Below are 27,815 nucleotides of genomic sequence, written 5' to 3'. Positions count from 1 at the left end.
CTTCACACTGAGAACACCCTCCATCATGTTGTGTGGCACTATCACCGTGCTGAATGGGATAGATTCAGAACAGGTCTAGCAGCTCAAAACTGGGCATCCATGAGGTGCTGTGGGCCATCAGCAGCAGCAGAATTTGTATTCCACCACAATCTGTAACCTCATGGCCTGGCATATCCCTCACTCTACCATTACCATCAAGCCAGGGGACCAACCCTGGTTCAACAACATGTGTAGTAGAGTATGCCAGGAGCAGCACCAAGTGTACCTAAAAATGAGGTGCCAACCTGGGGAAGCTGCAACACAGGACTACATGCATGCTAAAAAGCAGAAGCAGCATGCTATAGACAGGGCTAAGCGACCCCACAATCAACAGATCAGATCAAAGCTCTGTAGTCCTGCCACATCCAGTCGTGAATGGTGGTGGACCATTAAACAACTAACGGGAGGAGGAGGCTCCAAGAATATTCCCATCCTCAGTGATGGTGGAGCCCAGCATGTGAATGCAAAAGACAAGGCTGAAGTGTTTGCAACCAACTTCAGCCAGAAGTGCCGAGTGGATAATCCATATTGGCCTCCTCCTGAGGTCACCACCATCACAGAAGCCAATCTTCAGCCAATTCGATTCACTCCACGTGATATCAAGAAACGGCTGAGCACACTGGATACAGCAAAGGCTATGGGCCCCGACAACATCCCGGCTATCATGCTGAAGACTTGTGCTTCAGAACTAGCCGCGCCTCTAGCCAAGCTGTTCCAGTACAGCTACAACACTGGCATCTATCCGACAATGTGGAAAGCTGCCCAGGTATGTCCTGTCCACAAAAACCAGGACAAATCCAACCCAGCCAATTACCGCCCCATCAGTCTACTCTCAATCATCAGCAAAGTGATGAAAGGTGTCATCGACAGTGCAATCAAGCGGCACTTACTCACCAATAACCTGCTCACTGATGCCCAGTTTGGGTTCCACCAAGACCACTCGGCTCCCGACCTCATTACAGCCTTGGTCCAAACATGGACAAAGAAGCTGAATTCCAGAGGTGAGATGAGAGTGTTGCCCTTGACATCAAGGCAGCATTTGACCGAGTCTGGCATCAAGGAGCCCTGGTAAAACTGAAGTCAATGGGAATCAGGGAGAAAACATTCCACTGCCTGGAGTCATAACTAGCACAAAGGAAGATGGTTGTGGTGGTTGAAGGTCAATCATCACAGCCCCAGGACATCGCTGCAGGAGGTCCTCAGGGCAGTGTCCTAGGCCCAACCATCTTCAGCTGCTTCATCAATGACCTTCCCTCCAACATAAGGTCAGAAATGGGGATGTTCGCTGATGACTGCACAGTGTTCAGCGCCATTCGCAACTCCACAGATAATGAAGCAGTCCATGCCCACATGCAACAAGACCTGGACGACGTTCAGGCTTGGGATGATAAGTGGCAGGTAACATTCGCGCCACATAAGTGCCAGGCAATGGCTATCTCCAACAAGCGAGAGTCTAACCCCTTGACATTCAATGGCATTTCCATCGCCAAATCCCCACTATCAACATCCTGGGGGTCACCATTGACCAAAAACTTAACTGGACCAGCCACATAAATACTGTGGCAACAAGAGCAGGTCAGAGGCTAGGAATTCTGTGGCGAGTGTCTCACCTCCTGACTCCCCAAAGCCTTTCCACCATCTACAAGGCACAAGTCAGGAGTGTGATGGAATACTCTCCACTTGCCTGGATGAGTGCAGCTCCAACAACACTCAAGGAGTTCAACACCATCCAGGACAAAGCAGCCCGCTTAATTGGCACCCCATCCACCACCTTAAACATTCACTCCCTCCACCACTGGCGTACCGTGGCTGCAGTGTGCACCATCTACAAGATGCACTGCAGCAACTCGCCAAGGCTTCTTTGGCAGCACCTCCTAAACCCACGATCTCTTCCACCTAGAAGGACAAGGGCCGCAGACGCATGGGAACACCACCACCTCCAAGTTCCCCTCCAAGTCACACACACCATCCGGACTTAGAAGTATATCGCCGATCTTTCATCGTCGCGGAGTCAAAATCCTGGAACTCGCTCCCTAACAGCACCGTGGGAGTTCGATTACCACACGGACTGCAGCGGTTCAAGAAGGCGGCTCATCACCACCTTCTCAAGGGCAACTAGGGATGGGCAATAAATGCTGGCATTGCCTGCGACGCCCTGATCCCATAAACAAATACATTTAAAAAAAAGTAGTGATACCCACCCTCCTGTATGCTTCAGAGACATGGACCATGTACAGCAGGCACCTCAAAGCACTGGAGCGGTACCACCAACGCTATCTCCGCAAGATCCTGCAAATCCAGTGGCAGGATAGGCGCACCAACGTCAGTGATCTCGCTCAGGCCAACATCCCCAGCATCGAAGCTCTGACCACGCTCAATCAGCTCCGATGGACGGGCCACATCGTCCGCATGCCCGATACGAGATTCCCAAAACAAGCGCTCTACTCGGAGCTCCGACACGGCAAGCGAGCCCCAGGTGGGCAGAGGAAATGCTTCAAGGACACCCACAAAGCCTCCTTGAAAAAGTGCAATATCCCCACCGACACCTGGGAATCCCTGGCCCAAGACCGCACAAAGTGGAGGAGAAGCATCCGAGAAGGCGCCGAACATCTCGAGTCTCTTCGCCGGGAGCAAGCGGAAGCCAAGCGCAAACAGCGGAAGGAGCGCACGTCAACCCAAGCACCCCACCCACCCGCCCCTTCAACCACCGTCTGCCCCACCTGTGACCGAGACTGTAGGTCCCGCATTGGACTCATCAGTCACCTGAGAACTCATTTTTAATGTGGAAGCAAGTCATCCTCGGTTCCGAGGGACTGCCTAAGAGGAAGAAAAAAAGAGTGGGGAGGTGAGCTTTGAACACAAACTTGTGACACGGAGGCGAAAGTGCTACCAACTGAGCCAATCCATTTGTAATTCTAGCCCCCCCCACCGCCATCCCCCCCACCATTCAAACCCGTACTTAAAAAAACAGACAAACTAAAAACTCAACCTAGAGTGCTCCATTCTTCAATTTCTTTCAGTTCCGGTTCCATACACTCGCTGTCTGGAGAGGCTGCAACTGCCGCAGGGTCAATTAACGAGGCATTCGCTTCAACTGTTTTCTCTTTCCGAGTCCTCGCATATCCCTAGGAACAAGACACAAGAACCACAAAGGCAAGAAATCAGTGAAATACAGTTTCTCTCTGATTCTATGCTATCTCCTCATCTGCTTAAGCTCGCGATTGCCAAACCATCTTGAGCAGGCTGATGAATGTGCACAAACTGTGCACTGCATTAAGAATGAAAGATTTGCATTTATAAAGCGTCTTACATGAAATCAGGACGTTCCAAAGCGCTTTGAAACCAATTTTTGAAGTGCAGTCACTGTTGTAATGTAGGGAAGCGCAGTGGTCAATTTGCGCACAGCAAGCTCCCACAAACAACAGTGTGATAATCACCAGATAATTTTTCTTTTAAAGTGATGGTGGTCAAGAGATAAATATTGGCCAGGACACCGGGGAGAACTCTCCTGCTCTTCTTCAAAATAATGCCCTGGGATTTTTTTTTTTTTACGCCCACCTGAGAGAGGGGGAGAGGGGACAGGGCCTCAGTTTAACGTCTCATCTGCAAGACGGCACCTCCGGCAGTGCAGCCCTCCCTCAGCACTGCACTGGGAGTGTCAGCTTGGATTTTGTGCTCAGGTCTCCGGAGCAGGGCTTAAACCCAGAACCTTCTGACTCAGAGATAAGAACGCTACCCACTGAGCCACGGCTGACACCTTATCGTGAGATTTAATTGCAAACCTATAGTTTTGTAAAACCGCAAATGTATTTTTAAAAAGTCAAATCATTTGATAACTTCATTGGGAAAAAAAAAATCACTTCAGTTTTTTTTTTAAATATAAATCCAATGGAAATCAAACGCCTACTGTCATCGAAACATAGAAGATAGGAGCAGGAGTAGGCCATTCGGCCCCTCGAGCCCGCTCCGCCATTCAATGCGATCATGGCTGATCATCCAACTTCAGTACACTGTCCCTGCTTTCTCCCCATATCCCTTGATCCCTTTAGCCTTAAGAAATAGATCTAACTCCTTCTTGAATATATTTAATGAATTGGCCTCTACTGCCTTCTGTGGTAGAGAATTCCACAGGTTCACCATTCTCAGGGTGAAGAAATTCCTCCTCATCTCTGTCCTAAATGGCTTACCCCTTATCCTTAGACTGTGACCCCCTGGTTCTGGACTCCCCAGCCATCGGGAACATCCTTCCTGCATCCAGTCTATCTAGTCCTGTTAGTATTTCACAAGTCAGTTATATATACACACACAGACACATACAATATGTATACTCAAATACAAGGTGAATCACAAATGAAACAAGGCACCACCGCAAAAATCCATAACTTTCGTACAAGGTGAGGATCAAACGTTTGGGAAAAAAAATCCTTTCAACCCAAGTTCTCAGCTTGGTCTTAGTTGCGGTGTACAAATGCATTTTCTCCATCTCCTCACTTTAACCAGCAGATCCCTGTTGCTACCCTCCTCCAGTGCTGGGATACTTCTCCCGACCAGTTCTAGGTCCTGCTGGGGGCTTTGAAATATCCCGCTCTTGATATCTACCCTGCTCAGCTGTCTCCAATGTTATAGAAACATAGAGATAGGAACAGGAGTAGGCCATTCGGCCCTTCGAGCCTGCTCCGCCATTCAATGAGATCATGGCTGATCTTCGTCTGAGATCTTAGCTGATCTTACCAGTTCAGTACCCCGTCCCCGCCTTTTCTCCGTAACCCTTAATCCCCTTAGCCTTCAGAAATATATCCAATTCTCTCTTGAAAATATTTATTGAATTAGCCTTCACAGCCCTCTGTGGCAGGGAATTCCACAGGCTCACCACTCTTTGAGTGAAGAAATTCTTCCTCATCTCTGTTTTAAATGATTTGCCCGCTATTTTTAGACTGTGGCCCCTGGTTCTGTGCTCCCCTGCCATTGGAAACATTCTCTCTGAATTCAGCCTGTCCAGGCCTGCCATAATTTTATATGTTTCGATGAGATCCCCTCTCAATCTTCTAAACTCCAGTGAGTACAAGCCCAAACTATTCAATCTCTCCTCATAGGTCATTCCCGCCATTCCAGGTATCAGCCTGGTGAATCGCCGCTGCACTCTTTCCATGGCAAGAACATCCTTCCGCAGATGGGGCGACCAAAACTGTACACAATACTCCAGATGCGGTCTCACCAGCACCTTGTACAGCTGTAGTAAGGTATCCCTATTCCTATACTCGAACCCCCTTGATATGAAGGCCAACATACCATTTGCCTTCTTAATCGCCTGTTGCACCTGCATGCTCTCCTTCAGTGACTGGTTATATCGGCAGGAAGTTGGGCATCGAGAAGGAGAGCTGCCATTTGTCATGAATCTTAGCATTCATGGAGAAATGACTCATGAAGTAACACTGGGCGGCCAGCTGGTGGCGCCGTCCAAGGAGTATAAAAACTCGGGCGTGGGCCCAGCTTGCTCGGGACGTTTCTGTAACCAGGAACTAGTGATGTAACTAGAATCTCATGGTTGTGAAACAGTTGATTAAAGCCTTGTTTTATACTCAAACCAAGGGCTCAGTAGTCTTTTTACATCAACATTTAAACCAGTGCCTGAAGAGCAGAGCGGGGCAACAACTGGTTCTGTGCTCAGAGCAAAATCTCAAACAAGGCACCCCAATCCTTTAGCTCCAAACGGGAACATAAATTTCTAGTCTTATAAGCGAGCATATATGGCAGCATCTCTTTTCGGTCAGCCGTGGCTCAGTGGGTAGCACCCTTGCCTCAGAGTCAGAAGGTTGTGGGTTCAAATCCCACTCCAGAGACTTGAGCACAAAAATCTAGGCTGACACTCCAGTGCAGTGCTGAGGGAGCGCTGCATTGTCAGAGGTGCCGTCTTTCAGGTGAGACGTTAAATGAGATCTGCCCCATCAGGTGGATGTAAAAGATCCCATGGCACTATTTCGAAGAGGAGCAGGGGAGCTATCCAATGTGTCCTGGCCAATATTTATCCCTCAATCAACATCACTGGAAAAAAAATTATTTAGACATTATCACATTGCTGTTTGTGGGAGCTTGCTGTGCGCAAATTGGGTGCCGCGTTTCCCACATTACAACAGTGACTTCACTTCAAAAAGTACTTCATTGGCTGCAAAACGCTTTGAGACGTCCAGTGGTTGTGAAAGGCGCTATATAAACGCATGTATTTTTTTTCTTTCTTTCTGTTCCGGCAAACTTTCCCAAAAGACTTCATGTTGATTCATCTAAAGGAATACAGCTTTTATTTCTCTCTTCCACTTTTCCAAAGATGTGCGGGTTAGGTTGATTGGCCATGATAAAAATTGACCCTTAGTGTTAGGGGGGATTAAATACGTGGGGTTACGGGGATAGGGCTTGGGTGGGATGGCTGTCGGTGTAGGGACCGGGTGCTAGGGTTTGGATGATCAGCCATGATCTCGTTGAATGGCGGAGCAGGCTCGAAGGGCCGAATGGCCTACTCCTGCTCCTATCTTCTATGTTTCTATGTTTCCCAGTCAATTATCTCCCTTCCCTGAGGGCACTGACCTTTTTTGGGTTGGGGTACAGCTTCAAGGTGGCCTCCAATAACCTGCCCAAATAGCCAAGTGAGCCCAGATAGTGGGCTTTTCAACCCCAGAGAGCATCAGATCCAGATCGGATTCGGTCCTCATCGGACATGCACATTTCCAACAATCCAGGAGTGGGAACACTGTCTGACTTTCCCCTTCCTAACCTGGCAGGATTTTGGACAACTGCAGTGACCCTACTGCTGCCTGGGCTGAAATCAAAGGATCGAACTCGGAGATCTTCTCGCCCTCTACAGCTCAGCAATTCGCTGTTCACAGAATGATACAGCACAGAAGGAGGCCACTCAGCCCATCGTGTCTGTGCCGGCTCTTTGAAAGAGCTCTCCAATTAGTCCCACTCCCCCTGCTCTTTCCCCTGCAATATTTTCCCCTTCAAGTATATATCCAATTCCCTTTTGAAAGTTACTATTGAATCTGCTTCCTGCCCTTTCAGGCAGTGCATTCCAGATCATAACTCGCTGTGGAGGATTCTCCTCACTCCCCAATTCTTTTGCCAATTATCTCAAGTCTGTGTCCTCTGGTTAGCGCCCCTTCAGCCACTGGAGAGTTGCTCCTTATTTACACTATAAAAACCCTTCATGATTTTTGAACACCTCTATTAAATCTACCCTTAACCGTCTCCGCTCTAAGGAGAGCAATCCCAGTTTCTCCAGTCTCTCAACGGAACTGAAGTCCCTCATCCCTGGTACCATTCCAGTAAATCTCCTCCGCACCCTCTCCAAGGCCTTGACACCGTTCCTAAAGTGCGGTGCCCAGAATTGGACACAATAGGCAGCTGAGGCTTCTTTCTGTCCCTTAGCTAATTTCATATCCATGTTTAACTAACTTAGCATTACATAGAAACATAGAAGAGAGGAGCAGGAGTAGGCCATTCGGCCCCGCGAGCCTGCTCCGCCATTCAATGAGATCATGGCTGATCATCCAAATTCAGTACCCTGTCCCTGCCTACTCCCCATATCCCTTTAGCCTTAAGAATTACATCAGCTTATGGTCTCCCTCACACCTCAATAGAGAATATAAGATCATATTCAATTACTGCCTAGAACCGTAAGCTCGCGTACTCTTTTTGGGAAAAAAATTAGGATCATAAATTTGTTTCTCTGCATAACATAAGAAATAGGAGGAGTCGGCCATTTGGCCTCACGAGTCTGCTCCGCCATTCCATAAGATCATAGCTGATCTTCTACCTCACCTCCACCTTCCCACACTATCCCCATATCCCTTGGTTTACTTAATATCCAAAAATCTATCGATCTCTGCCTTGAATATACTCAACGACTGAGCCTCCACAGCCCTCTGGGGTAGAGAATTCCAAAGATTCATAACCCTTGGAGTGAAGAGATTTCTCCTCCGCTCAGTCCTAAATGGCCGACCTCTTATTCTGAGACTGTGACCAACGTTCCCTATAAGGTGCGTAGCCGCACACCTCTCTGCCGGTCCCGCACAGCCCAGGACTGGCTTTTTCCATGTAAAGTTTTGTGCGTACCCAAAAAGAGAGGGGGAAGATTGACTGTGACCCCTGGTTCTAGACTCCCCAGCCAGGGGAAACATCCTTCCAGCACTGACCCGGTCGAGCCCCTTAAGAACTTTATACGTTTCAATGAGATCACCTCTCATTCTTCTAATCTCTAGGGAATATAGGCCTAGTCTACTCAAATCTTTCCTCATAGGACAATCCCACCACCCCCCCAATCCCAGGAACCAGTCTGGTGAACCGTCGTTGCACTTCCTCGAAGGCAAGTACAGGAGGCTTTGGTTTATCCGGAGGTTGTATGTCCGGAAACCTCGATCTACCGGCAGAAATCAGGAGCCGTTTTGTTAGGTTTTTTTTCTTCTCGTGGCTTTTTTTTTTTTCCAACAGTTAGGCTCTGGAAAGTCTCTCTGAAGCTGTTGCTAAGCTACAGAGACGCTTCCAAGGTACGGGCCGACTGTTTGAAGCTGTTGCTAAGCAACAGTGTTTGTTGTCAGATACGGAGCTGAAAACCTCCGTATGCTTCAACATTAACGCTTGTATGTCTGGCAGTTTTGATAGATCGGCAACAGCTCGGTCCTGTCGGTGCCGGATATAACAAAGTTTCCTGTATATCCTTCCTTAGGTAAGGAGACCAAAACTGTACACAGTAAGTTTCATTAAAATATTGATTAAGCATGGATAATAGATTCCATACATCAAACTTCTGTGGTGGCAACCATTACAGAACCACTGTAATGGCTGATGCTATATATCTGCTCTCTCTCTCTCAATACCCAATTAACAATTTTTATTTAAATAACAAAAGTTTTGAAAACATCCTACACATTAAAGTGTCAAAAAGATTAAAAACAGAAAGCCAGTCATTTCAAGCTATTCTTTTCTGACTTGGAGCCCGTGGTAATCTGTAAACTTCCCTCACCGTACAACAATAAAACTCTGACTGACTCTCAGACCCTATTTAGGCATCTTTCCCATTGGGAATCCCCTCGTAGCGGCCAGGAAGGAACAAGTCAGCTTAGCATCACAATCAACAATTTGCATTTATAACGTAGAGAAAAACATCCCAAAGTGTTTCTACGGAGGTGCAATAATAAAAATAAAATAGACACCCAACCAAAAAAGAGAAAATATTAGGAGGGAAGCCCAAAAGCTTGTGGATTTTAAGGAGAGTCTTTAAAGGAGGATAGGGAAGAGGAAAGGATGAGGGGGGGAATTCCAGGGTTGTGAAGCACAGCCGCCAATGGTGGGGTAAAGAGAGGGAGGGGGATGGACAAGAGGCCAGCGTCAGAGGCATGAAGGGTTCAGCGGGGGAGTTCCAAGGCCGAAGGAAGGTACAGAGATAGGGAGGGGCGAGGCCATGAAGAGATATAGGCGCGAGGATGAGAATTTTCCTTGGAGCAGAGAAGGCTGAGGGGGGACCTGATTGAGGTGTACAAAATTATGAGGGGCATAGATAGGGTGAATAGAAAGGAACTTTTCCCCTTAGTAGAGGGGTCAATAACAAGGGGGCATAGATTCACGGTAAGGGGCAGGAGGTTTAGGGGGGATTTGAGGAAAAACTTTTTCACCCAGAGGGTGGTTGGAATCTGGAACTCACTGCCTGAAAGGGTGGTAGAGGCAGGAACCCTCACAACATTCAAGAAGCATTTGGATGAGCACTTGAAATGCCATAGCATACAAGGCTACGGACCAAATGCTGGAAAATGGGATTATAGATTAGATAGGGCTTGATGGCCGGTGCGGACGCGATGGGCTGAAGGGCCTCTTTCGGTGCTGTATAACTCTGACTCTATCATTTTAAATCTGAGGCGTTGAGGATCCAGGAGCCAGTGTAGGTCAAGCAAGGACAGGGTTGATGGGGGGAGTGAAGCGTGGTGCAGGATAGGTTTCCAATGTGCAAAGTTTATACAGGAAACTTTCGATTTACCGGCACCTAAATAACCGGAAATCTCGGTTAACCGGCAAAATTCAGGAGTAGGTTCAGGTAACTTTTATTACTTTTTTTTACTCCATTTGTTGCTGTGCAAGGGTGTGGCTCCAGCTGTTGCTAAGCTACAGAGATGCTTGCAACTTGTGGCCATTGTTCTGAAGCTGTTGCTAAGCAACAGGGTTTGTTGCTTTATACGGAGCTCTCCGCTCCGTATCTTTTACTATAGCGTTCGGTTATCCGGAATTTTTGATGAACCGGCACCACGTCGGTCCCGTCCGTGCCGGATAAAAAAAAAAGTTTCCTGTACAACGCCTAACGCAACTCTTGTACTGACAGTAGAGTTCTTCCATCTTCCTTGGGGTAGGCATTCAAAAACGTATTGATTTGCGTTTCAGAAATATTACAAATTATGATTTAAAAAATACACTGTCATAATTCTGGCAGCAAAGCTGCCAATCTATTAATGTATTTAAATTGCATGTAAACCAGTTTTTTTTTTTAAACTCTTGTGTGGGCATTCTTTCTACAAATATCAACACAACCCTGCCCTAACTCCCAAAGGACATCATCAGAGGAAAGTAATACAACAGAAGACATGTGGTAGTAAGTCAGCAAATATAGAAATATCACATCCCTGTGGAATCGGTGGGCTCCCCTCTCAAACCTGCTGCAGTCCGGGGACCCCATTAGAAAATCTATGAGGAAAACAGAAAGTCCAATGTCGAAGTCAAGAGGGTCATTTTGCAACCGCAGTTACAGAGATTAAAAAACAACCGAGATTCTGGAAATCTAAAATAAAAAAAAAAGAGGGTAAATGCTCGAAATGTGCAGCTCAGTCGACATTGGAAAAGGAAAGGAAACATTTCAGGGAAGCTGCCTTTATCTTTCTGACTAACCCTGCTGGGACATTTGCTGCATTTTATTTCTGTCCCAGAGATGGCTGAACGGGTCACACGTTCTCCGCTCCCTTCTCTTCAAAGCAATGCTGCCTGAAGGGGTACCCGCTCTGCAGGTGTGGGGCCTCTGCCAGTAACCACCCCTCCCAGAGGGGCCATGCTCAGGTGAGACTCCAGACAATGAGCATTGGCAGGGGTATTGTGTGCAGTTTTGGTCACCTTATCTGAGGAAGGATGTTCTTGCCATGGAGGGAGTGCAGCGAAGATTCACCAGACTGATACCTGGGATGGCAGGAATGACGTATGAGGAGAGAGTGGGTCGATTGGGCTTATACTCGCTAGAGTTTAGAAGAATGAGAGGGGATCTCGTTGAAACTTATAAAATTCTGACAGGACTCGACAGACTAGATGCAGGAAGGATGTTCCTGATGGTCGGGGAGTCCAGAACCAGGGGACACAGTCTAAGGATAAGGGGTAAGCCATTTAGTACAGAGATGAGGAGAAATTTCTTCACCCAGAGAGTGGTGAACCTGTGGAATTCTCTACCACAGAAGGTAGTAGAGGCCAATTCATTAAATATATTCAAGGAGTTGGATATATTTCTTAAGGCTAAAGGGATCAAGGGCTATGGGGAGAAAGCAGGGACAGGGTACTGAATTTGGATGATCAGCCATGATCTCATTGAATGGTGGAGCGGGCTCGAGGGGCCGAATGGCCTACTCCTGCTCCTATCTTCTATGTTTCTATGTCATGGGGGGGTGCATCAGAGCCGAACTCGATCCTGCCCATCCTTCATCAGCTGCCCATGCATATGCTGTTGTCAGCAGCATTCACTGAAGCGCAATCAGGAACAGGAAGGAAAGACTTGCATTTCTTTAGCGCCTTTCAGGACCACCGGACGTCCCAAAGTGCTTTACAGCCAATGAAGTACTTTTGGAGTGCAGTCACTGTTGTAATGTGGGAAACGCGGCAGACAGTTTGCACACAGCAAGCTCCCACAATCAGCAATGTGATAATGACCAGATCATCTGTTTTAGTGACGAGCCTTGGCTAATTTTCCCCCTACACCCCCACCAAAGGCTCTGAAGCCAGTTGCAACATCTCCACTGTCACCACAGCAGAGATCAGTTCAAAAGACCTGCATTTCTACAGCGCCTTTCGGGACCACCGGACGTCCCAAAGCACTTTACAGCCAATTAAGTTATTTTTTTGAAGTGCAGTCACTGTTGTAATGTATGGAAACACGGCATCCAATTTGCTGACTAATTTGCTGTATAAAACACTGGTTAGGCCACAGCTGGAATACTGTGTGCAGTTCTGGTCGCCACACTACAGGAAGGATGTGATAGCTTTGGAGAGGGTGCAGAGGAGATTCACCAGGATGCTACCAGGGCTGGAACGCTTCAGCTATGAAGAGAGACTGGGCAGATTGGGTTTGTTTTCCTTGGAGCAGGAGGCTGAGGGGGGACATGATTGAGGTGTACAAAATTATGAGGGGCATAGATAGGATGGATACTAAGGAGCTTTTTCCCTTAGTAGAAGGGTCAATAACTAGGGGGCATAGATTCATGGTAAAGGGCGGGAGGTTTAGAGGGGATTTGAGAAAGAACTTTTTCCACCCAGAGGGTGGTTGGAGTCTGGAACTCACTGCCCGGAAGGGTTGTGGAGGCTGGAACCCTCACAACATTCAAGACGCATTTGGGTGAGCACTTGAAATGCCATAGCATACAAGGCTACGGACCAAATGCTGGAATATGGGATTAGATTAGACAGGGCGTGATGGCCGGCGCGGACACGATGGGCCGAAGGGTCTCTATCCGTGCTGTATAACTCTATGACTCTATGCACACAGCAAGCTCCCACAAACAGCAATGTGATAATGACCAGATAATGGATTTTTGAAGTGATGTTGGTTAAGGGATAAATATTGGCCAGGACACCGGAGACACCTGCTCTTCTTCAAAATACAGGAGACTTTGGTTTATCCGGAGGTTATATGTCCGGAATACTCGATCTAACGGCAAAAATCAGGAGCCGTTTTCTATAAGTTTTTTTAGTTCTCGTTGCCTTTTTTTTTCCCCCCAGTCAGGCACTGCAAGGTCTGTAGCTATAGCAACAGCTTCAGCTAGAAACGCTTGCAGCTGCAGCTGACGGTTTTGAAGCAACAGGGTTTGTTGATTCACACGGAGCTTTTCAGTTCCGTATCTCTCAACATTAACGCTGGTATGTCCGGCACTTTTGATGGTACGGCACCAGCTCGGTCCCGTCAGTGCCGGATATCAGAAAGTTTCCTGTAGTGCAACAGGACTTTTACGTCCACCCGAGAGGGCAGACGGGGCCTCGGTTTAACGTCTCTTCCGAAAGACGGCACCTCCGACAGTGCAGCACTCCCTCAGCACTGCACTGGGGAGTGTCAGCCTGGATTTCTGTGCTCAAGTCTCTGGAGTGGGACTTGAACCCACGACCTTCTGACTCCGAGGCGAGCGTGCTGCCCACTGAGCCAAGGTTGACACCTAAATGAATTCATTTAATTCACGAACAGTTCATTCAACACAGCCCAATCAAACCTGGGAGCTTGTGGTCTGCGCGGCTCAGCTGCCCATCACCCTTGACAATGGAATCGTCAGTGGAGGTTGAAATCCAGCCCTGATTGCTGGAATAAATTCTCTCTCTGGTGATTAAATGACTCCACATTAGGAACAGGAGTCAGCCAGTGAGCCTGTTCCGCCAATCAATTAGATCATGACTGATCTGCATCTCAACTCCAGTTACCCACCACGGTTCCTTATCCCTTAAAACCCTTGCCTGACCTAAAAAGCTATCAATCTCAGTTTTGAAATTTTCAACTGACCGCGATCAGTCCAGTGCGCTCAAGTTCAGCAAAGTAAATAGCTCGCAACCGAGCATCAGGGAAATAATACCTGAAAACTGCGCTGCGCATTCCTCTGCTGTTCTCGCTCAATTATCTATCGTCAGCACGGCTGACTCCTCACAGCACAACAAGCTGGGTGGGTGTGTGTGCTGTGAGGAGGATGCCGAGAAACTACAGTATGATTTGGACAGGTTGGGCGACTGGGCAGATGCAGTATAATGTGGATAGATGCGAGGTTATCCACTTTGGTGGCAAAAACAGGAAGGCAGATTATTATCTGAACTGCAATAGATTGGGAAAAGGGGAAGTGCAACGAGACCTGGGTGTCCTTGTGCACCAGTCGCTGAAGGTAAGCATGCAGGTGGTTAAGAAGGCAAATGGTATGTTGGCCTTTGTAGCGAGAGGATTCGAGTACAGGAGCAAGGATGTCTTGCTGCAGTTGTACAGGGCCTTGGTGAGACCACACCTTGAGTATTATGTGCAGTTTTAGTCGCCTTATCTGAGGAAGGATGTTCTTGCCATGGAGGGAGTGCAGCGAAGATTCACCAGACTGATACCTGGGATGGCAGGAATGATGTATGGAGAGAGATTGGGCCGATCAGGCTTATACTCGCTGGAGTTTAGAAGAATGAGAGGGGATCTCATTGAAACTTATAAAATTCTAACAGGACTAGACAGACTAGATGCAGGAAGGATGTTCCCGATGGCGGGGGAGTCCAGAACCAGGGGTCACAGTCTAAGGATAAGGGGTAAGCCATTTAGGACTGAGGTGAGGAGGAATTTCTTCACCCAGAGAGTGGTGAACCTGTGGAATTCTCTATCACAGAAGGCAGTTGAGGCCAATTCATTAAATATATTCAAGAAGGAGTTAGATATATTTCTTAAAGGCTAAGGGGATCAAGGGGTATGGGGAGAAGGCAGGGACAGGGTACTGAATTTGGATGATCAGCCATGATCTCATTGAATGGCGGAGCAGGCTCGAGGGGCCGAATGGCCCACTCCTGCTCCTATCTTCTATGTTTCTATGATTTTGCAACCTGCACATACAGCATCAGTTATCAAAGCACAGCTTAATTACAAGGAAAGTGCAAGACATGCTGTCTTCTGCACTCCTGCTACTAAGGGTCTAGAGACAGCTAAAAATGCTGGATAAGCTGCAAATGTGTTACAGAGGCAAAAGAAAACATGTTAACATTCATGAACCAATTAGAGGGATTGAGAGGATTGGTTCCGTTAGTTTGAACACCGGTTACTTTTCAGAATTATATGTAACATACGGTTCCAGCCTGCACCAATTCTCCGCAGTAGCTTAGATTGCATTAACTTGAACATGGCTGACAATTCACACCCAATTAGAAAACAGAAGCGGTTGCTTCTTTCGCCACCAAGTAGAAAAGCTGCTTTTAAATTTGTGCGCGTGTTTCTCTTTCCTAGTTTTCTTCTCTCTTACTTTCCTAAAGGCACCGACTCCTGCTGGGGTAAAGTTCTACAGGTGCACCATGCCCTGGTAGCTATTCTTTGTGCCTGAGCTTACACAATGATTGCTGGCAGGCTACGCAAGCACCACCGCCCATAGCTGTTCCCACCAGACACCCATTTTCCCCAGCAGGGGTCAGTCAGGTCACTGAACTGTAATCAGGAGCAGAAACCCTCTGTGCTTTTTTTCACCTTTTGAACTCAAGGGCACTGAAGCCAATTGCAGCTCTGGCTGATGCCAGCTAATACAACACAAGCCAGGAATGGTAGCTGTGGTCTTCTGGCCCGCGCGGCTTAGTCTGTAGTGCCTTTACCCGCGAGGCCATCGAGAGCCACATGTTTCAGTTTCTACATGTACGCTGACGACACCCAGCTCTACCTCACCCCCACCTCTCCCGACCCCTCCACTGTCTCTAAATCGTGAGACTGCTTATCCAACATCCAGTACTGGATCAGCAGAAATTTTCCCCAATTAAATATTGGGAAGACCGAAGCCTTTGTTTGCGATCCCTGCCACAAACACCGTTCCCTAGCCACCGACTCCGTCCCTCTCCCTAACATCTGTCTGAGGCTGAACCACACTGTTCGCAACCTTGGTATCGTATCTGACCCGGAAATTAGCTTCCAACCATAGATCCGCACCATAACTAAGACCGCCAATTTCCACCTCTGTAACATTGCTCGTCTCAGCCCTTGCCTCAGCTCATAAGAACGTAAGAACATAAGAAGTAGGAGCAGGAGTAGGCCATACGGCCCCTCGGGCCTGCTCCACCATTCAATAGGATCATGGCTGATCTGAATCTAGACTCACGTCCACTTCCCTGCCCTCTCCCCGTAACCCCCAATTCCCTTATCTGCTAGGAAACTGTCTATCTCCATTTTAAATTTATTTAATGTTGCAGCTTCCACAGCTCTCTGGGGTAGCAAATTCCATAATTTACTACCCTCTGAGTGAAGAAGTTTCTCCTCATCTCAGTTTTGAAAGGGCAGCCCCTTATTCTAAGATTATGCCCCCTAGTTCTAGTCTCACCCATCAGTGGAAACATCCTCACCGCATCCACCCGATCAAGCCCCCTCACAATCTTATATGTTTCGATAAGATCGCCTCTCATTCTTCTGAACTCCAATGAGTAGAGTCCCAACCTACTCAACCTTTCCTCATACGTCAACCCCCTCATCTCCGGAATCAACCGAGTGAACCTTCTCTGAACCGCCTCGAGAGCAAGTATATCTTTTCTTAAAATATGGAAACCAAAACTGCACGCAGTATTCCAGGTGTGGCCTCGCCAATACCCTGTATAACTGCAGCAAGACTTCCCTGTTTTTATACTCCATCCCCTTGCAATAAAAGCCAAGATTCCACTGGCCTTCCTGATCACCTGCTGTACCTGCATACTAACTTTTTGTGTTTCATGCACCAGGACCCCCAGATCCCTTTGTATTGTAGCACTTTGCAGTTTCTCTCCATTTAGATAATAACTTGCTCTTTGATTTTTTCTGCCAAAGTGCATAACCTCACACTTTCCAACATTATATTGCATCTGCCAAATCTCTGCCCGCTGCTGAAACCCTCATCCATGCCTTTGTTACCTCTAGACTTGACTATTCTAACGCACTCCTGGCTGGCCTTGCACGTTCTACCCTATGTAAACCTGAGCTCATCCAAAACTCGGCTGCCCGTGTCCTAACTCGCACCAAGTCCCGTTCACCCATCACCCCTGTGCTTGCTGACCTACATTGGCTCCCGGTTAAGCAACACCTCGATTTCAAAATTCTCATTCTTGTTTTCAAATCCCTTCATGGCCTCGCCCCTTCCTACCTCTGTAATCTCCTCCAGCCCCACAACCCTCCCCGCCCCCAGAGATCTGCGCTCCTCCAATCCTGGCCACTTGCACATCCCCGATTTTAATCGTTCCACTATCGGTGGCCGTGCCTTTTGTTGCCTAGGCCCCAAGCTCTGGAATTCTTCCTGAACCTCTCTCTTCCTTTAAAACGCTCCTTACACCTCTTTGGGCAAGCTTTTGGTCACATGCCCGAATATCTCTTTATGTGGCTCGGTGTCAAATTTTGTTTTATGACACTCCTGTGAAGCGCCTTGGAACGTTTTACTACGTTAAAGGCGCTATATCAATACAAGTTGTTGTTGTCGAGAGCATTGCCGCCTAAGATCTAGGTTCCATGTAACTTATGCTGCACGTTAACAGGGCGCATTGGAGACAAAATAAATACAGAAAACGTTGGAAACACACAACAGATCCATCAGCATCTGCAAACAGAACAGATGGGTTAATGTACTGGGTGCGAATCCGTCACCATGACAGTCAGTTGGGCTCGGCTGGTAGACCCGTGCCTGAGCAAATTGTGAGTTCAAGCCCCACTCCAGGGTTCGAGCACAGAATCTCAGCCGATGCATCAGTGCAGCACTGACGGGAGTGCAGCGCAGTCAAGAGATCCCGTCCTTTGGATCAGCTGTCTAAACCGAGGCCCTGTCTGCTTGCCCCAGGGGTTCCGACGGACCTTAAAGATCCCGTGGCACCAGCCAAGGAAAAGCAGCGCGTACGTCCCGCGCCCCGTAATTTCTGTCAGCACCTACTCGACAACTGAAACATTAACTTGGCTCTGCTTTATAAAACCCTGGTTAGGCCCCAGCTGGAGTATTGGGTCCAATTCTGGCCACCACACTTTAGGAAGGACGTCAAGGCTTTAGAGAGGGTGCAGAAGGGAATTAGAGAAATACTTGCAAGGGCAAACATTTTGCAGGGCTATGCAGAAGAAACACAGAAGATAGGAGCAGGAGTAGGCCATTCGGCCCCTCGAGCCTGCTCCGCCATTTAATGAGATCATGGCTGATCATCCAAATTCAGCACCCTGTCCCTGCTTTCTCCCCATATCCCTTGAGCCTTAAGAAATATATCCAACTCCTTCATGAATATATTTAATGAATTGGCCTCTACTGCCTTCTGTGGTAGAGAATTCCACAGGTTCACCACTCTCTGGGTGAAGAAATTCCTCCTCATCTCTGTCCTAAATGGCTTACCCCTTATCCTTAGACTGTGACCCCTGGTTCTGGACTGCCCCGACCATCGGGAACATCCTTCCTGCATCTAGTCTGTCTAGTCCTGTTAGAAGAAGCAGGGCAGTGGGATTAATTGGACAGTTCTTTCAAAGAGCCGGCACAGGCACGATGGGCCGAATGGCCTCCTTCAGTGCTGTATCATTCTATGATATTTCCATTTCCATTTCCATTTCAGATTTCCTGCAATTATTTTTTCCTTTCTTTAAAAAAGAAAGACGCAGTAAGATATTTAGTTCAGACTAGCTTCCATTACTCAGCCCGGTTATTCTTCACACGAAAACAAGGGCTTAGCAGCTCCTCAGGGACAGGTCGGGGGCAGTGTTAAAGGAGGCTGCCCTGGCACATTTTGGTTGAGCACTGCTGTTAAAATCATGAAAAAGCAAGAATGCACCTAGACATGTCAGAGAGACTGGAGGCAAGCCCACAGGCTGCAGCTTGGCTTTCAAGTTGTGAAGGAAAATAAGGAAGATGCAGGATCTCTATTCATAACATTTATTTTATATTAAACGGTTGGGGGCAAGGTGGGGCGGGGGGGATGGGGAGATGAACATTAACTGCACCGCTCCTCCAGTATCTGGTCCAAATGGCTCTGCAATTCAGCAAAACTGGGATCAATTTAAGCAGCTTGGGAAATAAACAACAACAACTTGTATTTATATAGCACCTTTAACGTAGTAAAACGTCCCAAGGCGCCTCACAGGAGCGTTATCAGACAAAATTTGACACTGAGCCACATAAGGGGAAATTAGGGCAGGTGAGGTAGATTTTAATAAGCATCTTAAAGGAGGAAAGAGAGGTAGTGAGGTGGAGAGGTTTAGGCAGGGAATTCCAGAGCTTAGGGCCTAGGCAACAGGAGGCACGGCCACCAGTGGTTGAGCGATTATAATCAGGGATGCTCAAGCGGGCAGAATTAGAGGAGCACAGATATCTCGGGGGGTTGTGGGGCTGAAGGAGATTACAGAGATAGGGAGGGGCAAGGCCATGGAGGGATTTAAAAACAAGGATGAGAATTTTGAAATTGAGGTGTTGCTTAACCGAGAGCCAATGTAGGTCAGCGAGCACAAGCGCTCTACTCAGAGCTCCGGCACGGCAACAGAGCACCAGGTGGGCAGAGGAAACGCTTCAAGGATGCCCCTCAAAGCCTCCTTGAAAAAGTGTAACATCCCCACCGACACCCGGGAATCCCTGGCTCAAGACCGCACAAAGTAGAGGAGAAGCATCCGGGAAGGCGCCGAACACCTCGAGTCTCTTCCCCGGGAGCAAGCGGAAGCCAAGCGCAGGCAGCGCAAATCAACCCAAGCACCCCACCCACCCGCCCCTTCAACCACCGTCTGCCCCACCTGTGACAGAGACTGCAGGTCCCGCATTGGACTCATCAGTCACCCGCGAACTCATTTTTAATGTGGAAGCAAGTCATCCTCGGTTCCGAGGGACTGCCCAAGAAGAAGAAGAAGGATGGGCGAACGGGACTTGGTGCGAGTTAGGACACGGGCAGCCGAGTTTTGGATGAGCGAAAACAATGGTTTCAGTCTTCCCAATATTTAATTGGTAAGATTATTAAATTTCTCAGCACTGACTAGGTCATTCAGGTACAGAAAGTCTTGCATTTACACAACCGCAGGACGTGCCAAAGCATTTTACAACCAATTAAGTACTTTTGAAGTGCAATCAGTGGTGTAAATGCGCCAGACAATTTGCGCACAGCAAGATCCTGCAAGTGATCAGATTATCTCATTAAAATTGGTCAGGAAGCAGAGTACAACTCCCCTGCTCTTAGTGTTCTGGGATCAGTAATGTCCGCCTGAGACTGCAGTCCGAAAGGCGGCACCTCCCACAGTACTCCACTGAAGTCTCAGCCTCGATTTTGCACTCAAGTCTCTAGAGTGGGACTTGAACCCACAATCTCCTGACTCCAAGGCAAGAGTGCTCCCAACTGAACCACGGTTGACACCTAAGGTACAATGTCACGGTAATGCACGAGAAGCTATGAATTTTATCTGACCCATCCGTCTCCAGACCTGGCAGCTTTTAATGTCGCCAAAGGGTCCAAAGTGGAAGAGCATTAAGTTTTCTCATCATATTGTTCAGGTCGAGGGCGACACACTGAACACAGTCTGGTGAAAACTGCGGGCAATTGCAGGGGCAAAAGAAAATAATAAAAATAAACCATGTCTAAAACTAGAAGCATGAAGTAGTACATTTTAGAATTGGGAAATCCATCTTAAATAATTAGACTTAAAGAAAAAGTAATCTTGCGGGGCATTATAGATTTTTTTTTAGTTTATTCATTCACGGGATGTGGGCATCGCCGACAAGGCCGGCATTTATTACCCATCCCTCATTGTCCTAGAGAAGGTGGTGGTGAGTTGCTTGCTAGGCCATTTCAGAGGGCAGTTAAGAGTCAACCACATTGCTGGGGGTCTGGAATGACATATAGGCCAGACCAGGTAAGGACAGCAGATTTCCTTCCCTGAAGGGACATTAGTGAACCAGATGGGTTTTTTTTTAATGATAATTTGGTAGTTTACTAAGCTTTTTATTCCAGATTTATTTAATTAACTGAATTTAAATTCCCCAGCTGCCGTGGTGCGATTTGAACTCACAGATCATTAGTCCAGACCTCTGGATTACTAGCCCAGTAACATAACCATTATGCTACCGTACCCAATAGCAGCACAAGTAGATTAGACCATAAAAAAGGCAAACTGAATGCTTGATTTTTTTTTGGTATCTCGAGGCACAGAACACAAAAACAAGGAGGTGATGTTGTACGTGAACCAGGCCTTAATTAGGCCGGAGTTGGGAGCATTGTGCAGAGTTTTGGGCATTGTTTTATAAGGATATAAAAGCGATGGTTCACCAGGATGATACCAGGGGAAAATGTCTTTTCACAGAGAATGGTTCGAGAGCAAGCAGGAGACTGGGATAGGATTAGACTAGGGGAACGGTAACATAGTGGTTATGTTAAATAACAGAAAATGCTGGAAAAACTCAGGTCAGGCAACATCCGTGGACAGAAATTTGAGTTGACATTTCGGGTCGAACCCTTCTTCAAAACTGGAAAGAAAAGATGGATCGGAGGCAGGGCTGAGATCGGACAAAAGAATAAAGGAAACAGAAGAAGTAAAAAAGAGACAATGAAAGGTGTTAGAAGCTAGACGAGATGGTAATGGGCTGAGATTGGGTGTAAAGTGTACTGGCAGGGCAAGAGATAGCTGCCAGGTGTGAGAGTGAAACAAAAGGAAAGGGGGGGGGGGGGGGAAAGGAGTGGAAAAATTACAAGAAAAAATGAAATAGGGGCCGAGGTTATGGTCTGAAATTGTTGAACTCGATATTGAGTCCGGAAGGCTGTAAAAGTGCCTAATCGGAAGATGAGGTGCTGTTCCTCGAGTTTACGTTGAGCTTCCGTGGAACAATACAAGAGGCCAAGGACGGTGAGGTCAGAGTGGGAATGGGGCGGTGAATTAAAATGACAGGCGGCCGGAAGCTCGGGGTCCCCCTTACGGACTGAACGGAGGTGTTCCACAAAGCGGTCACCCAATCTGCGTTTGGTCTCCCCAATGTAGAGGAGACCGCATCGTGAGCAGCGAATACAGTATACTAGATTGCAAGAAGTACAAGTAAATCGCTGTTTCACCTGGAAGGGGTGTTTGGGGCGTCAACTCAAATTTCTGTCCACGGATGTTGCCTGACCTGCTGAGTTTTTCCAGCATTTTCTGTTGTGATTTCGGATTTCCAACATCCGCAGTATTTTGCTATCGTAATAGTGGTTATGTTACTGGATTAGTAATCCAGAGGCCTGGACTAATGATCTGGAGTATGGGAGCTCAAATCCCACCACGGCAGCTGGGGAATTTAAATGCAGCTAAATCTGGAATAAAAAGCTAGTGACCATGAAACTACCGGATTGTTGAAAAAACCCATCTGGTTCACTAATGCCCTTTAGAGGAAGGAAATCTGCCGTCCTTACCTGGTCTGGCCTATATGTGACTCCAGACCCACAGCAATGTTGAATGCCCTCTGAAATGGCCTAGCAAGACACTCAGTTGTACCAAACCTCTACCAAGTAGTATCATGGACTGCAGCGGTTCAAGAAAGCGGCTCACCACCACCACCTTCTCAAGGGCAACTAGGGATGGGCAATAAATGCTGGCCTTGCCATTCGCCAGCAAACAAATCTTTTAAAAAATGGTTCAGGTAGAGAAAAGCTCTTGACGGCCTCCTTCTGTGCTGCAACATCCTATGATACTGTACTGGCAGGGGCTATCCGACTCTGTAGTCCTTCAGGCACCTCCCGCCCAACGCTCGAGGAGGTGACATGATCAGTTCAGCCACAACTACAATGCTTTAGAAAATTCCATTTATGGATTCTACAATTGGCCTCAGTGCCTCTAGATGGGGGAGGGGAGAAACACAGAAACATAGAAGATAGGAGCAGGAGTAGACCATTCGGCCCCTTGAGCCTGCTCCGCCATTCCAATGCGATCATGGCTGATCATTCAAACTCAGTACCCTGTCCCTGCCTTCTCCCCATATCCCTTGATTCCTTTAGCCTTAAGAAATATATCCAACTCCTTCTTGAATATATTTAATGAATTGGCCTCTACTGCCTTCTGTGGTAGAGAATTCCACAGGTTCACCACTCTCTGGGTTAAGAAATTCCTCCTCATTTCTGTCCTAAATGGCTTACCCCTTATCCTTAGACTGTGACCCCTGGTTATGGACTCCCCGACCATCGGGAACATCCTTCCTGCATCTAGTCTGTCCAGTCCTGCCAGAATTTTATAAGTTTCAATGAGATCCCCTCTCATTCTTCTAAACTCCAGTGAGTATAAGCCCAATCGACCCAATCTCTCCTCATACGTCATTCCTGCCATCCCAGGTATCAGCCTGGTGAATCTTCGCTGAACTCCTTCCATGGCAAGAACATCCTTCCTCAGATAAGGCGACCAAAACTGCACACAATACTCAAGGTGCGGTCTCACCAAGGCCCCGTACAACTGCAGCAAGACATCCTTGTTCCTGTCCTCAAACCCTCGTGCTACGAAGGCCAACATACCATTTGCCTTCTTAACCACCTGCTGCACCTGCATGCTGCATGGAGGGGAGAGAAAAATGTGAGGATGCAGAATACGAGCCATTTGAAACGTGACATATAGTACGTGTGGTGTAACAACAGAAAATGCTGGAAATACTCAGCAGGCCAGGCAGCATCCGTGGAGAGAGAAACAGAATCAACGTTTCAGGTCTGGGACCCTTCATCAGAACTGGAAAAAGCTGGAGATGTAACCGATATTAAGCAGGTGCAGAGACGGGGGGCGGGGGGGGGGGGGTTAGGAGGGGAGGAAGGAATTGAAAGAACATCCTGTACTTTTGTAAGAGGCAGGAAAGATAAAATGTTGCAAATGGGAATGGCAAAAATCATACTGCATGAAAAATGGGGGCAGGGATAATTATCTGATATTGTTGAACTCAATGCCGAGTCCGGAAGGCTGTAAAGTGCCCAATCGAAAGATGAGGTGCTGTTCCTCGAGCTTATGTTGAGCTTCATTGGAACAATGTAATAGGCCGAGGACAGAGAGATCAGTGTGGGAGTGAAGTGGTGAATTAAAGTGACAAAGATTTCCAGCATCCGCAGTATTTTGCTATTATATTAGTACGTGTGGTGTGCTTGGGTGGGGAAGGAAAGTGACTTTGAGTCCCACCATGGGGTTTTCCTCATCATGTCTGTTGCAGACGAATCGTTAAGAGATTAATTGCCAAGATCTGTCAACGACTCCATTATCATTGCATCCCGCGATGGTACAAGGCAAGACTCGATGGACCTTTGGTCTTTTTTCACCTAGCAATCCCTACGTCCCAACGGTCCAGCCAGCATTTCCTCTCCAAACTGCTCGCCAGTGCTTTTGGCTGGAAAGTATATATCGGGATATCAGGCAAAGCCTCATGCACATGTCTCACACAGTCAAATAGCATGCCGACACTCATGGTCTGGTCTACATCGGAGCAGGAGGAGGCCATTCAGCCCCTCGAGCCTGTTCCGCCATTCAGTTAGATCATGGCTGATCTGTACCTGAACTCCACCTACCTGCCTCGGTTCTGTAACCTTTAACACCCTCGCCTAACAAAAATCTATCAACCTTAGTTCTGAAATTTTCAGTTGACCCCCCAGCCTCAACTGCTTTTTTGGGGAAGAGTTCCAGATTTCCACTGCCCTTTGTGTGAAGAAGTGCTTCCTGACATCACCCCTGAACGGCCTGGCTCTAATTTTCAGGTTATGCCCCCTTGTTCTGGACTCTCACACGTAGAGAGCGGTAAATGGAGGGCAGGCCACTGCCGTGCAACCATAAAGTACGTGTGAAAAGATAGAAAATCGGGGTGAAAAAAACATTTTAAAACATAAATCAAGGGCTGCTAACTCCTGCACCATGGGAATGTTAGCTGATGATATATATTTTCTATCTCAACTCTGCCCGCTTCCCGCAGACATGGTTGTGGATGAGTTAGTTTTTCACATCACCTGTCTGTCTACATTTCACCCCTCACCACAAATCAATGTAATCTATGCACAAAGGGGATTTGTTCCATGTTAGAAAGATACAAGCGCCCTACTCGCCTCATCACAAGAAAGCTTCAGTTTATGGAGCACCGATTCACAATACAACCAGTAGCACAACTGGAAGGCAAAGACTAATTTCAGTCAATGTACTCGAACCAAAAAAATTCATACAAGCAAAAAGGAAAAGCAATCAAAGATTGTGCATTCCAAACGTGACTCTCACAGCAGCTTCTGCACAATTTCAAGTGTGCAAAAACGTCAGACATAAAACATAACTCAAAACACTTGCAACTGCCACAGCCGTAAGCAGGAAAGGATAACAGAGACAAACCAATTTGAGAATGGCTGCAGTTAATGCTGCAATGACGAGAGCTGGCGTGCTCTCATGGCAAAATGCAGCAATCAAACAAACAGCCATGAAACGTTCCTGTTCCTAGGTCTCATTTTAGATTGTGTGAGAACATCCACAATGTATGCATCGCAGTAGAATGTCATGCAATGCAGGAACATCTACTCAATTATTGTAGCATTTAAAAAAAAAGAAAATTGGATATAAACAACCTTGACCTACAATTGCAACCTATGGGTAAGCGACTGTTCTTTTAACCAAATATATAAATGCAATTAAAAAAACAACCCCACTGTCTCTCCCCTGTCAGGATGCCCTGATTTAAGCTGCTCCAGCGCTTACTGCCTCACACCCACCTTGTCTCAGTTCCACAGCTCTCTCTCTCTCTGACAGGCCAGCCAGCCAGCTGTCAATCAAGGGCACCTGTTCGGCGCGCTGCCATCTGGGAGTTGTAGTCCGGCTCGCCATTTGATCCCACGTTAACGATGCAAGAAAAGACTACAGCCCCCAGCGAGCCCCGGGGGGAGGGGGGGAAGAAATACACGCAGCAATGGCAAAGGCTGCAAACGTCTCCTGCGCGACGTTTTACTTGCAGATAACCAGGATGACCTAAAGAATTCCTATAACGCTTTAGATTTTTTTTTTGCAAAAATGCATGCGTGATTTTTTTTTTAAATCATCCCGCGCGCACCCAATTTAATGCACATTTGAACCTCCGCGGTCCCGCAATATCGCGAATCCGGCACCGAGCGGGGATTCTGGGATCTGTAGTCCCCCCCCACCACCACCACCACCACCTCAGGTAGCAATGGGAGGTGGAAAAACTCTGGAGCAGAGTGCGTGCCCCCCCCCATCCGCCCCCACCCAACAAAGTGGCCCATTCCGGGTGAGAACATGATTTGTAAAAAGTGTCGGTGCAATTGCATTTAATGTTTCCTACCTGGGTCTCAGCCCAGCCTCCCCCTCCTAAAAAAAAAGTTTTCTGTTCATTGTGCAGTTTGTCTGGATTCGATACAAGTCCATGTATCTCGGCTGATAAACAAATGTGGAGTGGACGGTGCTCCGAGACCCCGCAAAATTCCGTGAATCTGTCCTGCGCTATCTCCTGTACCAATCCCATTATATCACTCGTTTCTATATTATTGCAACTGGATCGATGCAATGCAAATATATATATATATAGCTATTCTTCTAAATGAGCATATATATATATAATCTGGAGTTTAGTGGGTGTGTGCAGAATGTGAACTGATTTGTGTTGCTTGTTCCCTTTACTTCTCTGGCTCGCATCACTGAATGTCTGGGCACAGGTCACAGTGCGCTGCAATGCAAAGAGAGGCACAAACACAGAGACTGGCGGAAAATAAAATGCAGTGGTGTGTGTGTGGGAGGGTGGAATAAATGCAACAACACGCACAAAACACACTAAAATAAATAGAGAGAGACAAAAATGCACCAACCTTGTGGCCGGCGAGAGCCCGGGCGGACGCGGCTGCCACTTTTGCATCCTGTCTCCCCGCCACTTGCGGTAGCAAGTAATTGCCGGACGCCGTCTGGATCAAGGCGCCGCGGTTGATTTCTCGCTTCAAGGCGAGCCGCAGCCTGGCTTTGCCGAGTTTGCTGCCGGGATCCTGGGCGCCGATGTACTTCTCGATCTCTCGGATGGCCACCCCGCGCCGCCGGTCACTTTCACCTTGCGGCTGGGCCGAGCGCTGGCTGCTGCTACCGCCGCCGCTACCGCCCAGCACCGCCAAGTGTTGCTGCTGCCTCTGTCTCCGCTGTCTCTGGCCCCGCTGTCGCTGCTGCTGCTGCAGGAGCCCTTCCACCGCCCGCACGATCCCCCCGCCGCCGCCGCCGCCGCCACCGCCAGCGCTGCTACCGCTACCGACCTCCAAGTTAGCAGCGGCCGCCGCCACCGCTGGTTTCTTGCGCTGCTTGTTCTTGTACCACTTGGCCGCGTTGCGGTAGCTGTTGGAGCCTTTGTAAGCCACTTTGATCACCAGCTCGGCCCGCACCAGCTTCTCCAGCTGCTGCTGGGTCTCGGCCGGCGAGAGCCCGTGTCTGCGTTCAATCATCCGGCAGATCCGCTCCACGTCGGGTCGGGCTTTGCGAGAGCGCAAAGAGTCGATGGTCTCCAAGATCCACTCTTTGTATTTCACCTCCATTCCTAATCCCAGCCAAGAAAAGAGAAAAAATTGTATTTTTTAAAAATATAAACACAGCCAACTTAGGGGAAAAAAATGATGCCTAGATCCGTTGCTTTTGTAAAATGATGAAACAACTGAATCTTTTTTATTTTGCCCTTTCCTGCTCTGTTCTTCCAAAATAACTGTCTCCAAAAAAAAAGAGAAAGAGAAAGGCGGAAGATCAGTTGTACGCCTGCGTATCCGACCCCCCTTTCTAACGCACAAGGCAAATCTTCAGCGGAAAGAAGAAAAAAATTCCAAACGGGGTCTTGTTGTCAAAAAAAAAAATTCTTGTTACATTCAACAAGGAGCGCCGAGTCCCGGGAACAACTGCACGG

The 27,815-nt window shown here is 47.8% G+C and overlaps 1 protein-coding gene across 1 annotated transcript in view; it reads right to left on the bottom strand.

Moving 5' to 3' along the window:
* LOC147122387 (sterile alpha motif domain-containing protein 1-like) overlaps nucleotides 1-27,609 on the bottom strand; it is a 138,727-nt gene extending 111,118 nt beyond the window's left edge. The window contains exons 1-2 of the mRNA XM_085978316.1: nucleotides 26,752-27,609; nucleotides 3,029-3,164 (exon numbers count right to left, since the gene is read on the bottom strand). Coding sequence (XP_085834442.1) covers nucleotides 3,029-3,164; nucleotides 26,752-27,456 — 841 coding nt within the window. The 5' untranslated portion in view covers nucleotides 27,457-27,609. The remainder of the gene's footprint in view (nucleotides 1-3,028; nucleotides 3,165-26,751) is intronic.
* Between the last annotated feature and the right edge of the window lie 206 nt (nucleotides 27,610-27,815).

The sequence above is a fragment of the Somniosus microcephalus genome, chromosome 3, assembly GCF_052327205.1.
Source record: "Somniosus microcephalus isolate GS21.2 chromosome 3, FLI_Smic_1.0, whole genome shotgun sequence".
Classification (NCBI taxonomy): Eukaryota; Metazoa; Chordata; class Chondrichthyes; order Squaliformes; family Somniosidae; genus Somniosus; species Somniosus microcephalus.
Note: the sequence above shows the minus strand (reverse complement) of the source record. Positions and strands in the feature narration are given on the sequence as shown.